Source organism: Hemiscyllium ocellatum, chromosome 5 (assembly GCF_020745735.1).
Source record: "Hemiscyllium ocellatum isolate sHemOce1 chromosome 5, sHemOce1.pat.X.cur, whole genome shotgun sequence".
Taxonomy (NCBI): domain Eukaryota; kingdom Metazoa; phylum Chordata; class Chondrichthyes; order Orectolobiformes; family Hemiscylliidae; genus Hemiscyllium; species Hemiscyllium ocellatum.
In genome coordinates this window covers 62,808,725-62,823,530 of record NC_083405.1, presented here as the reverse complement: position 1 = coordinate 62,823,530, position 14,806 = coordinate 62,808,725, and the positions used below count along the sequence as shown (strand labels likewise).

The 14,806-nt window shown below is 39.6% G+C and overlaps 1 protein-coding gene across 3 annotated transcripts in view; it reads left to right on the top strand.

Annotated features, from left to right (window-relative positions):
- stx17 (syntaxin 17) overlaps window positions 1–14,806 on the top strand; it is a 109,570-nt gene that overhangs the window by 28,610 nt on the left and 66,154 nt on the right. For all 3 annotated transcript variants that reach the window (XM_060824814.1, XM_060824811.1, XM_060824813.1), the window contains one exon: window positions 3,323–3,494. In XM_060824814.1, the coding sequence (XP_060680797.1) occupies window positions 3,372–3,494 (123 nt within the window). In that variant the 5' untranslated portion in view covers window positions 3,323–3,371. The remainder of the gene's footprint in view (window positions 1–3,322; window positions 3,495–14,806) is intronic.

The window sequence follows — 14,806 nt, the reverse complement described above, 5'->3', positions numbered from 1 at the left end:
CTACAGAAGAACTTGGTTAAATTACAAAACTAGGGAGAAGGTATTAAGTAAACAGATGCGATTAAAAGTAGATAAGTACTTGGGGCCTGATGGCCTGTACCCTAGTGAATTAAAGGAAATGGCAGCAGAGATAGTGGATGCATTAGTTATGACATTCAAAACTCCCTGGATTCTAGAAAAGTACCAGTGATTGGAAACTTGCAACATCCTTATTCAAAAAAAGAGATGGGCAAAAAATGGGAAACCATAGACCAGTTAGTTTGAGTTCCACAGTGGTGAAGTTGCTGGAGTCAATCATAAAGGAGGAGATAACTGAACACTTGAAAAAACAAAGTTAAATTCACCAATGTCAGCACGGTTTCATGAAGGGCAAGTCATGTTTGTCAAACTTGCTAGAGTTCTTGGACGATATAATCAGCGAGGAATGTGCACCATAATCAAACGGGGGAAATGTTGCATTTCTTCTTCTTGAAAAGGTGGTGTTAGGATAATGGTGAATACAGGCTATCAAATTTTAACTTCCCATCATCTGATTATTATATCTGGGACTTTTCATGGACTGAAATAGTTTTCAGGAACGAAAACACTTAAGAACGGCTGCAGTGGTCACAGATTGAGGCAAGCTTTATGAGACAGAAGTGTAATAACAAATTAATGTTTATTGAGATTGCCATTTTAGTTATTAGAATTGCCAGTATGAAAATGGCTGCCATCTTGCTGGTGTTTGCTACTTACCCCGCTTTCTGCATGGCTCGTCACCTTTCCTTAGGAATGTGAGGCATAAGTGCTTTTTCTGAGTGTTCCTTTTGGGTCAGCATTTTTTAAATTCGTTACTACTTTTACGTGGATGTTTTAGCAGGACTGTGAAGCAACGATACTAAAACCCATACACTGATAATTCAGTGCTGCCATAATGTTATATCTATTGATTTCAATAAGCTGCACTCCGTTTTGATTGCAAACCTGCGCTTCTACACATGCTTCACCACCTACTTGTAGTGTTAGCAATCAACCCAGCTTTTGTCTAAACGCATGAAAACAAGTCAGCATCCAGAACTTCCATCTCCTGTTTAATTCACATGTGTTTAGTACTATCTAAGTTCAAAAGACGATTGAGCTAAACTCCAGAATATACACTGACCTGTATGGCAACAGCTGCCTTTGAGCAGCAGAACAGAGAAAAGGTAAAATTAACCTTCTGAAAATTAATTTCTGAAAATAGCTTGAAATAACTCCACATAGATTGGTATTCTGTCACCAAATCACCCTTTATTTAAGTATGTTGAGTCTTCGATACTGATCTAGCTCCCTCAGAGCCAACTCTGAGTGAATAGGATAACTGACGCTTCTGTACGTATCTGTCAGCCAGGACTCTCTGATTGGGGCTGTTAACCTGGTCCAATCTGGGAACTCGTATTTTATGATGTCCACCTGGCTGACTTTGTTACAATCACCAAGGAGCTCTTTCTCCCTGCCTGCTTCTCTCATCTTGGAATGTAGAACCCAGTGAGAAACCAACCTTGGTAACTAGTATTCACTGAGAATCTAAAGATATCTACAGAATCTGTTATTTACCATGGACATGAGCCAACAATGAACCAACATTGGCCTAGATTTAAAAGGTGACATGTCAAAGACTCTAAGGACTTTTAAACTGTGTAGCCTTGTTTTACCTGTCCAGATCTTTCTCTCTTTCTCTCTCTCTCTCTCTCTCTCTCTCAACTTGTTTGTGTGTCTGATGTCACTTTTTTATTGGATTCTTCTCAGGCTGAGCAGGTAATAAAATTACTCATCATTTCAATCAAGAAAACCTTGACAATTGGTTCCTTCATTTGAATTGAACTGTGATAGCTGTGTGCTAAAATAATTAAAAATATTTGCTGTAACTGACTAAGAAAGATTTAAAAAGAGGGGAACCAATTCTTTCTCCTCAACTGGCCAGAACACGCATGATATTTCAGTTTTACAGTAGAAGTTAAGTTCTGAATTCTAGGTTGAGCAGGGAATAAAATATTTTTTCTGGTGTTTCTTCAGCTTTGGCAGATATTTGAATGAAAACTTTTGTCTTTGTTTCTTTGAATGCATTATTATGGTTTCAGCACAAAACATCAAAAAACATACCTAGTTTTTTCTTAATCGCGTTGTGTCTAATGTGGATTAATTGTTAAATATTCAAAACTTTAATTTTTACACTTAAAGTAGGATGTTTGGTTTGAATTTCACACTTAACTTTAAAAGGCTCAAATTTTGATGATTTCCTCATTTGCGCTAGATTTTATATTGAGGTTGAGCAGTTGAGGTTGATAGAAAATTTTAGAGTAAATTGAAATTGGCAAAATGGGTATATGAGTAGATGCAATTTTGGATGTGTCATCCATGTTATACTCTCTCAGGAAATTCCACAACTTTGTAGTTAGTTAATTATGTAAAAAGTCACTTCAATTACTAGCAATAGTATATTTCACGGCTTTGAAAGAGGCATGGGAGCAAATCACATGTTTCCTTTAGTTGAGTGAAATTGTATAAGATAGCCTCAAAAAGGATTTTTTAAAAAATCATGAAAAAACTGAAATGAAAGCAATAATGGTTCTCTGTTAAAATAACTACAGTGCAAAGTTAATGTTTTGATATGAAAATAATTTAAATTTGAATTTTTTTGTGCTTAGCCCAAACCATATTGAAAGAAACATCTTTGCACTTGTGTTTTTTTTAGTTAGTGCAAATAATTTAAAACTGATAGATCACTGCTAACATTGCACATGGATAATTCACAGTGTGCAGTGTGTTTTTTGATGTTTCAACCCAGATAGATCTTGACTGGCATAAGATAAAAATAAGTATGCATCTTTTAATTTTCAGAGAGAGAATTTTATACAAAAAAAATCACATAGGTGTGGCTGACATGATTTATTTCTTAATTCAACTGATTTTTTGATTATTTTTGCATGGTGTTTACTAATCAGAAGCACTTTTTGTGGATTTTCTAACATATAGATAATATTGTATCCATATTTTAAATGGTCAATTAGATGTGAAGAAGAATTGAGAGCACAGAATAAGATTGTGGACACGAACTGTCCTTGACATTTTTATTTACAATTTATATCTGAGGTGATGGGAAGTAGGGTTAGAATAAGTATGCAGTTTAACACGAATGGAAAAAAATGTAAAAGTGTTGAATATCTTGTATCTTATTAAAAGTCATGATTTAACATGTTTATTTATTAGACATTGAACTTTGTGATGAAAAGAAGAGTTTTTGAAAGACCTTGCAAAATCAGTATTTTTCCTTTTGAAACATTGCTTTTAATCTTGACTTAAGGTCTGATGTGACTTAACCTGAAAGACCCTAATTGCTGTTTGGAAACAGCATGGCGAAAGATGCTGCAAAATTGAGCCTTCGAAGACTGGAACCAACTATCCAGAAGTTTGTTAAAGTTGCAATTCCAACCGATTTGGAACGGCTCCAAAAGCACCAAATAAATATTGAGAAGGTTTGTGGAATTTTTGTAAATACTTTCATTTAAGCGGTGTAAATTTGAAATCTACTGTGTCTGTTTCAAAAGCAGAATACACTGGATAATTATGAAGTTATGGGAAGGCGATGGCTTAGTGGTATCACTGCTGGACTGTTAATCCAGAGATCTAGATAACGTCTGGGGACCCGGATTCAAATCCCATCGCAGGAGATGGTGGAATTTGAATTCAATAAAAATCTGGAATTAAGAGTCTAATGATGACCATGCATCCATTGCCGACTGTCAGAAAAGCCCATCTGGTGCAGTAATGTCTTGTTAGGGAAGCATAGCAGTTTCCTTCCCTGACTTCACACCCACAGCAGTGTGGTTGACTCTTAACTGCCCCCTGGCAATTATGATGGGCAATAGTGTTGCCTAGCTAGTGACACCCACATCACGTGAATGAATTAAAATAAAGTTTCCTCTGAAATGCTCATTACTTGAAATTCATTAGCTTAAAGGAGTTTTAAGGCTGGATAATTCCACGTGAATGGACTATTGGCTATTATCTCAAAAACATTGGAATCCAATGATCCAGAGGTTTGGTTAAATGCTATCTAGAGCACTGCATGCAGCTTTGGGCAATTTTCCTGCTGCTTGCAACTGCTCCTGCCAGGAGATCTGTTGACATGATATGCCATATAAAAGAACCCATGGCACAGTTTTGAAAAAGTGCATTGGCAGGGGTTATCCCTGGTGGCCAATATTTATCTTTCAGTCAGCATTATAGAAAAACAAATTATCTTCTCACGATTGTGTTGTTGTTGTAGGAGTTTGCTGTGCACAGGTTGCTGCTGTTTCTTATATTTGTGAAGTTCTGAGGCCACAGTTATCTAAAATAGTCACCTCTCCACAAGTAATTTGAAAATAATGTATAAAAAAATTAGCAGTTTATTTAGATATTATGTGAGCTAAATAGATAGAAAAAGTATAGAACTAATAACAGTTGAGGGTAGTTCACTCTTACTAGAGGATAGATACTGTATGGCAGAATGTGTTCATCTCAATAACTTGTGATGGCAGCATTTTGCTCTCTAGCTGAATGTTAGAAAACTTTTCCCTGAGATTATCTACATCTTTCCTGGTCCATCTTTCATTTTAGGAGGACAGCTGCCTAACTATCCCTGTAGTCTGAAGAGAACTAGTTAATATGCTTGAATTGTAGGGTGTGGTAGTCACTATATTATCTTGTTAATGATTATGGAACAGGTCTTCAAGATGTCAGGATGGTTATCTTTCTCTCCCTTTTGAGATCAGCTCTTTAGTTAATGTCATACTGCGGGTTATCTCTTGACCCGTTTTAAATACTTGCAAAAATAAATAATTTGCAAAGTATCGTCCCACCAATTTAGGACTCTCAATATGGAAGCCTAATTTAAGATATTTTGATGTTTTCAGGGACTATTTCTGCTGTGAAGAGAGGTATAAAGGTTTCGTTTCTGAGGTGGTCTTCTCAATACTTATTAAGCGTTTTTTTTCTATTTATTCCTAGAAGATATTGTTTATGAAAGGCCCAATTTCTACAATGGTAACAACCTTTCAAAAGTCCTTCATTGGCTGTAAATCATTTTGTGACACCTAGTGATTATGAAGAGCTTGAAACTTTGTTTCTGTTTTTTACTGGTTGATTTCCTCTGCCTAGTGATGGGAGTCAATGGGCTTGCAATGGATTTCAGTTAATAGCCAAACCACAGAATTTTAATAATTCTCTGTTGGAAAGTGGGTGTCATTGACAAGGTCATCATTAATTACTCATCTTTGATTGATCCCAAGAAGTGTTGGTGAATTGCTGCAGTTTGAGTTGTAGGAACACCCTCAGAGCCATTAGGAAGGGAGTTCAGGCTTTTGATCTAGAACAGTGAAGGAACTGTGATGTAATTCCAAATCATGATGATGTGTCGTTTGGAGATGAATTTGCAAGTGATGGTGTTCCCATGTACCCGGTCCTTCCCAATGCTCCAGGTTATGGATTTGGAAGGTGCTTTTGAAGGAGACTTGGCTACTTGCTGCTATTCATCTTATAGATGGTGCACATCTCTGCTACTGTGCCTTATGCCCCATGAATGTTCATGGTGGTAAATGTGCCAGTCAAGGAGGCTGTTTTGTCCAGGATTAGTCAGTGTTTTTGGAGCCATATCCAGGCAAGTTGAGTGTGTTCCATTTTGCTCCTGGCCAGAGGAAAAGTCTAGCTTGGGAGAGAATTTTGAAGATGGAATAAAAGGTCCGCTGGAGATTGCAGAGAGAAGACTCCCAGCCAAAGATGTGCACAAGGAGGTGAACGATAGAATTGGCTTTATTCTAAATTGGAAATTTGCTGAAATGTGGGCGAAAGGAGATAAAGATTTTGCTGAGAATAAACATTTGAGTGGGGGAGATTTGAAAATTTAATGAAAGTATGGCAAGGAATTAAATTTGAAGAAGGGATGGGGTCAGAGGGAGGAAAAGGGAATAAGAGTGTAGAGGCCCCTTAGTGTCTTGTTTCTTTACTTGTTCTATTATCATCTTCTTTAGCCTTGTGCTTTCAACATTTTTGTCATTTAATCTTTGCTGAATTTTAGACTTTCTCTCTTGTCCTTCCTGTGAGTGAATCCCATCTCCCATCCCTCAGCGATTTCCCAGCTGCTATTAAAACCATTTGAAATATTTTCCGGCTCTGATGAAAGGGCATCAACCTGAAACACTCTCCACAGATTTGGCCTGATCTGTTGAATCTTAATAACATTTTCTGATTTATTTTACATTTCATTCTGTCTTGCCAGAGATAAGTAAACATAGTGAGCTTTGGTATTCCAAGTTTTCCATGGTACAAGTTATCATTGCCCACAAAGTAATGTTCATGCAGTCAGTAAAAGTTAGCTTTGTCAATACTTGAGCTGAAAGGGAACCTCACTCTCTCAGCATCCAGCTCATGTGTAACTGTAGCAGCCTATCAGGCTGGATAATGCACGTTACCCTGGTAGCAGTTGGAATGCCTTCATTTTGTGACAGTCATTTGTAATAGCAGCATTTGAATCACCCCAGTGAACCAAAGGGTAGCTACTAAGTGAAAAGTGATGCCTTTTGATGACATGGATTGTGACTGTGGTTCCTCATGTACATTAACACTGCATGTGCACACTGGAAACCTGCTGCCATGGGGAATGTAATAGAGTAGACCGTTGGAGTGTTGAAACAATGATTTAGATGTCTGAATCCTTTCTGGAGATTCCTTGCTGTACTGAGCTGAGCAGCTTTCAAGAGTTCTCTTCATGTTTCACACTCACCCTCATAAAGGGGCAGGCCTGACCGCCAGGCAAGATGAGGAATTGCCCTTACGAATCTCTTGGTGCTTGTGTGTGCTGAATTTCATTGGAGCAGACTGCAGATATGAATGATATCATCTTCCGATCAGATAGCAGGGGGTTCATGGAATCACTGCTACTCCCTGATGGTGGAATCTCAGCAATCATAATAACTTGTTGGAGGACATTTTGCTAGATTGTTGTGCCCCCCCATTCCCCCCCCCTCCCATAAGCTCTTTGAGCAATGGTATTGAACTTCTCATCCTTGCAGTACAACTCCTGCCAGATTTGTCCTCCTGTGATTTGGTATCTGTACTATCCTTGCTAAACTAATATGAGAGCAATCTGATCATAAATGACAGCAGTCTGAGATTCCACTGCAGCGTTAAGATTTCTCGTGGTAGCTGCTTGTGCTGCAGTGGTAGCTGAGACAGTGGCTATCATACTTTGCATCATGGTTGAAGTCTATAAATGCACTAATGAAGTTGGCCACCATTTTCACCTGGGAAATGAAGTGCTCCAACTCTATGAATAACACAGGTGCTAAATTTCTCTATACTTCTTTTGAATGTACCAAATGTTTTGTTGTGTATACCATCAACCGCCTCCTAAAACTTAGACCATTGAAATTCTCATCTTTGCAGTATAACTCCTGCCAGATTTATCCTCCTGTGATGTGGTATCTGTACTATCCTTGCACCCTGTCCTGGCTGCAGGCCGTTTATTGTGTCTCATTGTTGAAACTCTGTCTGTTCTTGCCTATTTTACGCAGTGTATCAGGATCTATAAGCATGAAAGGAATTGATGGTTTATCTTCTTTGTTTCTGTCATTTTATTGTTTCTCCACTGTTCAAATGCAATACATGGGTGTGGGGTTTGCAGTAGTTTTAATTATCTGAGGGTGGGGTAGATCTTACGTATGTAGATGGAGTTTTTTTTGTCAGTTGAGTAATAAGGGTGTGGTGCATGAGGTATATCTGAGATTAGTGATCCAATTGAAAGATTATGACATTTGATGGTGCAGTCATTAACCTCACCCACTTGCGTAAGATCATTTAACCTATTATAGCACTGCATTCAGAATCTTGCTGTTGGACTGCTGGCATTAACCTCAATAACTATCAGTTTCCACAGTCATTGTGTGTATTTCATAGAATCCCTACAGTGTGGAAACAGGTCCTTTTGGCCCAACAAATCCACACTGACCTCAGAAGAGTAACCCACCCAGACCCATTCCCCTCCCCTATTATTCTTTATTTACCCCTGACTAATGCATCTAACCTACGCATCCTTGAACACTATGGGCAATTTAGCATGGCCAATTCACCTAACCTGCACATCTTTGGATTATGTGAGGAGACCGGTGAACCCAGAGGAAACCTATGTAGACATGGGGAGAACATGCAAACTCCACACAGTCGCCCGAGGCTGGAATTGAACCTGGGTCCATGGCGCTGTGAGGCTGCAGTGCTAACCATTGAGCCACTGTGTTCGTTTGGCAGAGATGAGGGATAGAATCTTAACCCTGCTTTAACCTTCACCTTTTACTTCCTCCATCAAATGATTGAAAGCCTTAATTTTGGCATTTCCAGGTCAGAATCACTTACTGCATCTGTTCCAGCCACTTTTGTGCAGGTTAGATTTAAACAGTTAAGCTAGTCTTAGTGGTGTAACAGTGGTGTTGAGTCTCAAGCAGAGATTGTTTTTCTTGTTTGAGTTGGTCATGTCTGACACTTAATCATAGAGGTCAACAGTGCAAAAAGGGTTCTTTGACCCTTTTAAATCTGTACTTGTCAAAAGCAAGCACCTAACTATTCTGATTCTACTTTCTGGCAGTTGTCCTATAGACTTCTATGCCTTGACTTCACAAGTGCACATCTAAATATCTAAATGTTATCAGGGTTTCTATGTATACCTTTCAGGCAGTGAGCTCAAGATTCCTGACACCCCTAACTTAAAAAAAACACAAATTTTTCATCTGATCCTGTTTAAACCTCCTGTCTCTTACCTTCAATCTATGCCTCCTGGTCATTGAGCCCTCCACCAAGGGAAAATGTTGCTTCTTGTCTACCCTATCCATGTCCCTCATTATTTCATATACCTCAGTCGCGATCCTTCCCACCACCTCAGTCTCTTCTGCTTCAAGGAAAACAACCCCAGTATAACTAAAGCTCTCTAATACAGGCAACATCCTGGTAAGTCTTCTCTGCCCCCTCTCCAGTGCAGTCACGTGCCTTCTATAATGTGGATTCCAGAACTGCACACAAAGCTCTTGCTATGACCTAACCACATTTTTGTATAGTTCTAGCATTGCCTCGAGTCCTGAAGTAGGGTTACCTCCTGTTGCTGCCTGGAATGCTGTGTTCTTCCAGCCTCCTGTCTGCTTTGGATTCCAACCTCTGCAGTTTTTTTTTGTCTCTTGCCTTCCCTCTCCGGCTAATAAATGTCTCATATGCCTTCTTGACCACTGCATCTACCTGTCCCACTACCTTTTATGGACCAATAGATATATGCTCTCCAGTGTCCCTCTGTTCCTCCATGCTTTCCAGACCCCTACTGTTCATCCTGTATTCTGTTGCCTTGTTTATCTTTCTCAAGTATATCATCTCTCACTCAGATTGAATTCCATTTGCCACTGATCAGCCCACCTGACCAGCCCCTTTTTTATATCCTCCTTTAAGGCAATCATCCCCACTAAATACCACCTCATCAATTTTTGTATCATCTGCAAACCTACTTTTAAACTCTCCTACATTCAAGACTAAATAATTCACGTATCTCAATCATGCCACCTGTCTAACATGTCTCATCATTGAATTCCTCCAATACCACCAACCTGAATGTAACTTGGCTAGTTTTAAGAAGATTTGTAGCTCAGGTTGAGGATCTGCATGTAAGTTTGCTTGCTGAGCTGGAAGGTTCATTTCCAGACATTTCCTCACCCTACTAGGTAACATCTTCAGTGGGCACTGTACATGATTCCTGCTTTCTATTTGTATGTTTGGGTTTCTTTTGTGTTGGTGATGTCATTTCCTGTTCAAAACAAATTAGAGGAAACCTTCAAGACCAATAATAATACCCTTACTGGCATAAAATTCACTAAAGAAAAGGAAAACAACAACAAATTGCCATTCCTAGATGTCACAGTAGAGCGAATAGCCAATGGGCAACTTCAAACTAGCGCCTACAGGAAAACAACACATATGGACCAAATATTGAACTACAGAAGCAATCATTCCAACACCCACAAATGAAGCTGCATCAGAACATTATTTGAATGAGCCAACCCGCACTGCAGCACAGAGGAACTACGCAGAGCAGATGAAAATCATCTATACCATGTATTCAAAAAGAGTGGGTACCCAATGAACACAGTCCTCCAATTTCTCAGCAACAAACCCAAACAAGCAGACAAAATGCATCCAGAAACGCTAGCCATTCTCCCCTACATCAAAGACATCTTGGAAATGATTGCCAGACTACTCAGACCCCTTGGCATCATGGTAGCCCACAAACCCACCAACACACTAAAACAGCATCTAATAAACTTGAAAGACCTGATACAGACAACAAGTAAAACTGATGTCATTTACAAAATATTGTGCAAGGACTGTGACAAACACTACATTGGACAAACAGGCAGAAAACTAGCCACCAGGATACATGAAACCAACTAGCCACAAAACAACATGACCCACTCTCGCTAGTATCCTTACATATAGATAGAGGAAGGACACCACTTCGACTGGGACAACACATCCATCTTAGGATGAGCCAAAGAGAGACACGTACACGGATTCCTAGAAGCATGGCATTCCAACTGGAACTCTATCAACAAACACACCAAGTTAGACCCCATCTACCACCCCCTGAGAAAAAGAACCGGAAATAACATCACAGGAAACGGTGTAGGGTGATGAAATGTCTGGAAATGAACCTTCCAGCTCTGTGTGCAAACCTATATCCTGAATATAATTGTTGACCAAAAACTGAACTGTGCTATTGGGCCAAAATCTTAGAACTCCCTAACAACACCGTGGATGTATCTAATCACATGGGTGCAATGTTTTAAAAAGGCGGTTCACCATCACCTTCTCAGGGTTAACGAAGGGTAGGCAGTAGATGTTGGCACGCCTGGTGATGCCCGCATCCTGTAAATAAATTTTTTTAAAGCATATAGCTTGACAGTTTTCAACCTAAACTTGAATGTTGTTACATTCAGTCATAGACTTCTGAATTATCTGAGAAATTGTGAATTGAATTGAACACTGCAATCATTAGTAATGGTGGAACAGTTATTGATAAAGAACTGAGGTATGTTGAATCTGGAAGTTCGCCTGCAGTGATGTTTTGCGTAAATACTATGGACTTTCAATAACCACCACCATCTTTGTGCTAGGTATAATGACAGCCTCTCCTTTGTTCCTGTTAACTTCAATTTTTCTGATATATAACACAGGCTCAAATGTTTTCTTGATGTGAAGGGTAGTAACTCACTTCTAAAATGTAGATTTGTTTTTGACCATGTTGCATTAAGCTTGCAATGAAGCCTGAAGTCAAGAGTCCTGGCAGAAACTAGGAAGGGTTTGGAGGGAGATGGGCTGGGTGCTGGCAAGTGGGACCAGATTAGGTTGGGATATCTGGTTGGCCTGGACGAGTTGGACCACAGGGTCTGTTTCTCTGACTCTAAACCAAACAATGAGCAGGTTGATCATAAGATGTAGGAACAGAAATAGGTCATTCACTCCATCATGTCTGCTCCACTACTCATTGAGATGCTGATCTGATAATCCTGAACTCCATTTTCTTGCTTTTCCTCAGAATACTTTATTCCCTTACTAATTAAAAATTTCCATACCTCAGCTCTGAGTATACTTATTGATCCAGCCTTGACAGCCTTCTGTGGTAAACAATCCCACAGGTTTGTTGCCTTCCAAGAAAAGAAATTCATCCTTATCTCTATTTTAAATTAGCAACCTTTGACTCTGAAAATATACCTTCTGGTCTTTGACTCTTACACACAATTTTTTACACAATCTACCCTATCCAGCCTCTAAGAATCTTAAATATTTCACTGAGGTTGTCTCTCATTCTTATAAACTCCAACGTGTTAAAGCCCAACTCACTCTATCTCTACACATCAGAAAAATCAGGGTCCACCTAGTGAGCCTTCTCTGGACTGCCTCCAAGGCCAATATATCCCCTAAATAAGGGGACCAAAACTAGTGCCTTATATAGTTTTAACCAGACTTCCCTATTTTTATATTTCACTCCCTTTGCAATAAAGGGAGGACGGCACGGTGGCACAGTGGTTAGCACTGCTGCCTCACAGCGCCAGAGACCCGGGTTCAATTCCTGCCTCAGGTGACTGACTGTGTGGAGTTTACACGTTCTCCCCATGTCTGCGTGGGTTTCCTCCGGGTGCTCCGGTTTCCTCCCACGGTCCAAAAATGTGCGGGTCAGGTGAATTGGCCATGCTAAATTGCCCGTAGTGTTAGGTAAGGGGTAAATGTAGGGGTATGGGTGGGTTGCGCTTCGGCGGGTCGGTGTGGACTTGTTGGGCCGAAGGGCCTGTTTCCACACTGTAAGTAATCTAATCTAATAAAGGCTATCATTAAACTTGTCCTCATTATTATTATTGTATTTTTAAAATAGAGATAAACTTCAAAATACTTCAGTGCAGAGGATATCCTCATGTTTGAATTGCAGTAAGTAGTGTACAGGTACAGCAGGTAGGAAGGAAAGTAAATGGAATTTTGAGATTTATTGTTAAAAGAATAGAGTATGAAAGTAGGAAAATGCTGCTGCAACTGTATAAGGCATTGGTAAGACTGTGTGTCTGGAGTACTTCACATTTTCGTCCTCTTCATTGAGGAGAGATGTATTTTCATTGGAGTCGGTTCAAAGAAAGTTGATGAGATGAATTCCAGAGGTGGAAAGTTTGTCTTATGGGGAGGATTCAAGCCTATACCCGTTACAGTTTAGAAGAATGAAAGGATGTAAAGCAGATGTTTCACCTTGTGAGGCAATCTAGAACAAGAGGCCATAGTTTTAGGCTAATGGGTGGCAGATTTAGAACAACGATGAGGAAGAATTACTTCTCAAAGGCTTGTGAATCTGTGGAATTTACTATCCCAGAGTGTGGTGAACACAATGACACTGAATGGAGGCGAAAAACAGTTTTTTAAAATTATTATAATATATTTTTATTAAGAAAAATAGATTTTTAAATATTACAACAAATACAAAACAATGCAATTCAAAACAGTACAAAAATAGTACAAAACTAAACCCAAATAAAAAAAATCCCCAACCCACCCTCCTATACGAATGTATAAACATATATAGAGAAGTATAAAATTAAAAAAAACCTAAACTAGCTATTTAAGTAACTAAATAAATACCTAACAACAAACAAATAAATAGTAATAACTCAGCCCAGCCAAACAAAACACTCATACATTCACAGTTCCTCCTCCCTGGATATTGGATTCATGAAACACAATCGTTACAGCTATATAAAAGCCCTTGTTAGTGTGGCAGATAAATTTGTGTCCAGGTATTTCAAAAAGGGTTGCCATGCCTTTTAAAAATTCTCAGTTTTGTGGTGTACCATATTTGTGAGAAAATCCAGGGGAATATGCTCCATAACAATCTTCCACCAACCTGACAGGTCGGGGGGGTTTTCTGATATCCAACCTAGCAAGATATTCTTCCTTGCACAGAATGTAAGAATAGTTTTTCCTTATGCGAGTCTGCAGGAAATACAATGGGTAGGCCCAAAAGGAGCGAAATAGGGTCCTTCTCCACCCCACACCCAAAATCCTCTCCATTGCACCCACCACAGCGCTCCAATCTGTTTGAAGCCTGTCGCACGACCAAAGACAATGGGTAAGAGTACCCGTACAGATCTTGCACTTGGGACATGTTGAAGATACCCCTAGTTTAAATTTTGACAAACGGTCTGGGGCTAAGTGGACCCTGTGGAGAATCTTCAGTTGTAAAGCACGGGTCCTATTGCAAATTGATATCTTCCTTGCATTTTCGCAAATATCCTCCCATGCCTCTGAAGAAACTTCAACACCCAGCTGTCTTTCCCACATCTTGCAGAGTCGATCAGACTCACCTGAGGTGGCACCCCCCAATTGGTGACAGAGAGTGTCCTCTTAGCCCTTAGTACCCCTCTTTCTATGTCAGATTTGTAGGGTGGTCTTTTTTTGAATAAAATCCCTAACTTGAAAAAAACGAAAGAGATCTCTATTAGGTAACTCGTACTTCCGTACTAACTGATTTGAAGGACATCATTACATCTCCCTCAAATAAATCACCCATACAAGATACACCCCAGCTGCCCAACATTTAAATCCTGAACCTATTATACCTGGTTGAAACTCGGCATACCCACTAAAGGTGTAAACAAAGATGTTTTGCCAATATTACCTTCCCTCTGCCGAATTGCCCTCCATGCTTTAACAGTATTGATGACTATTGGGTTATGGCAATATTCCCTAACTGTCCTTACCTTGTCCAAAAACAGCAAACCGGTAAGGGGGCATCTTGCCTGGGAGGCTTCGATATCTAGCCATATTGAAAGAGGGTCCCCACAAACCCAATCACTTATGTAGGTCAAAAGCGAGCTTAATTGGTAATTTTTAATGTCCGGAAGGTATACTCCCCCCAATATGTGAGGCAACTGCAGTTTGGCTAATTTAATGAGGGTCTGTTTATGGTGCCAGATGAAGGAGCTGAACCAACCGTTCAGTCTCCTGAGTGTTTGTTTATTGAAAATCAAGGGGAGCATCCATATAGGGTACAGCAAACGACAGAGAATATTCATCTTAATAAGTGCTATTCGACCCAACCATGAGACTGGAAGTGCCTCCCATCTTTGGAGATCTTGTTTAATATTTTAAATAATTGAGTAAAATTGGCTTTGAACAGCCAATCCAGAACTGGAGTAATGAATAAGCCCAAATACACAAAACCCCCCTGTGACCACCTAAATGG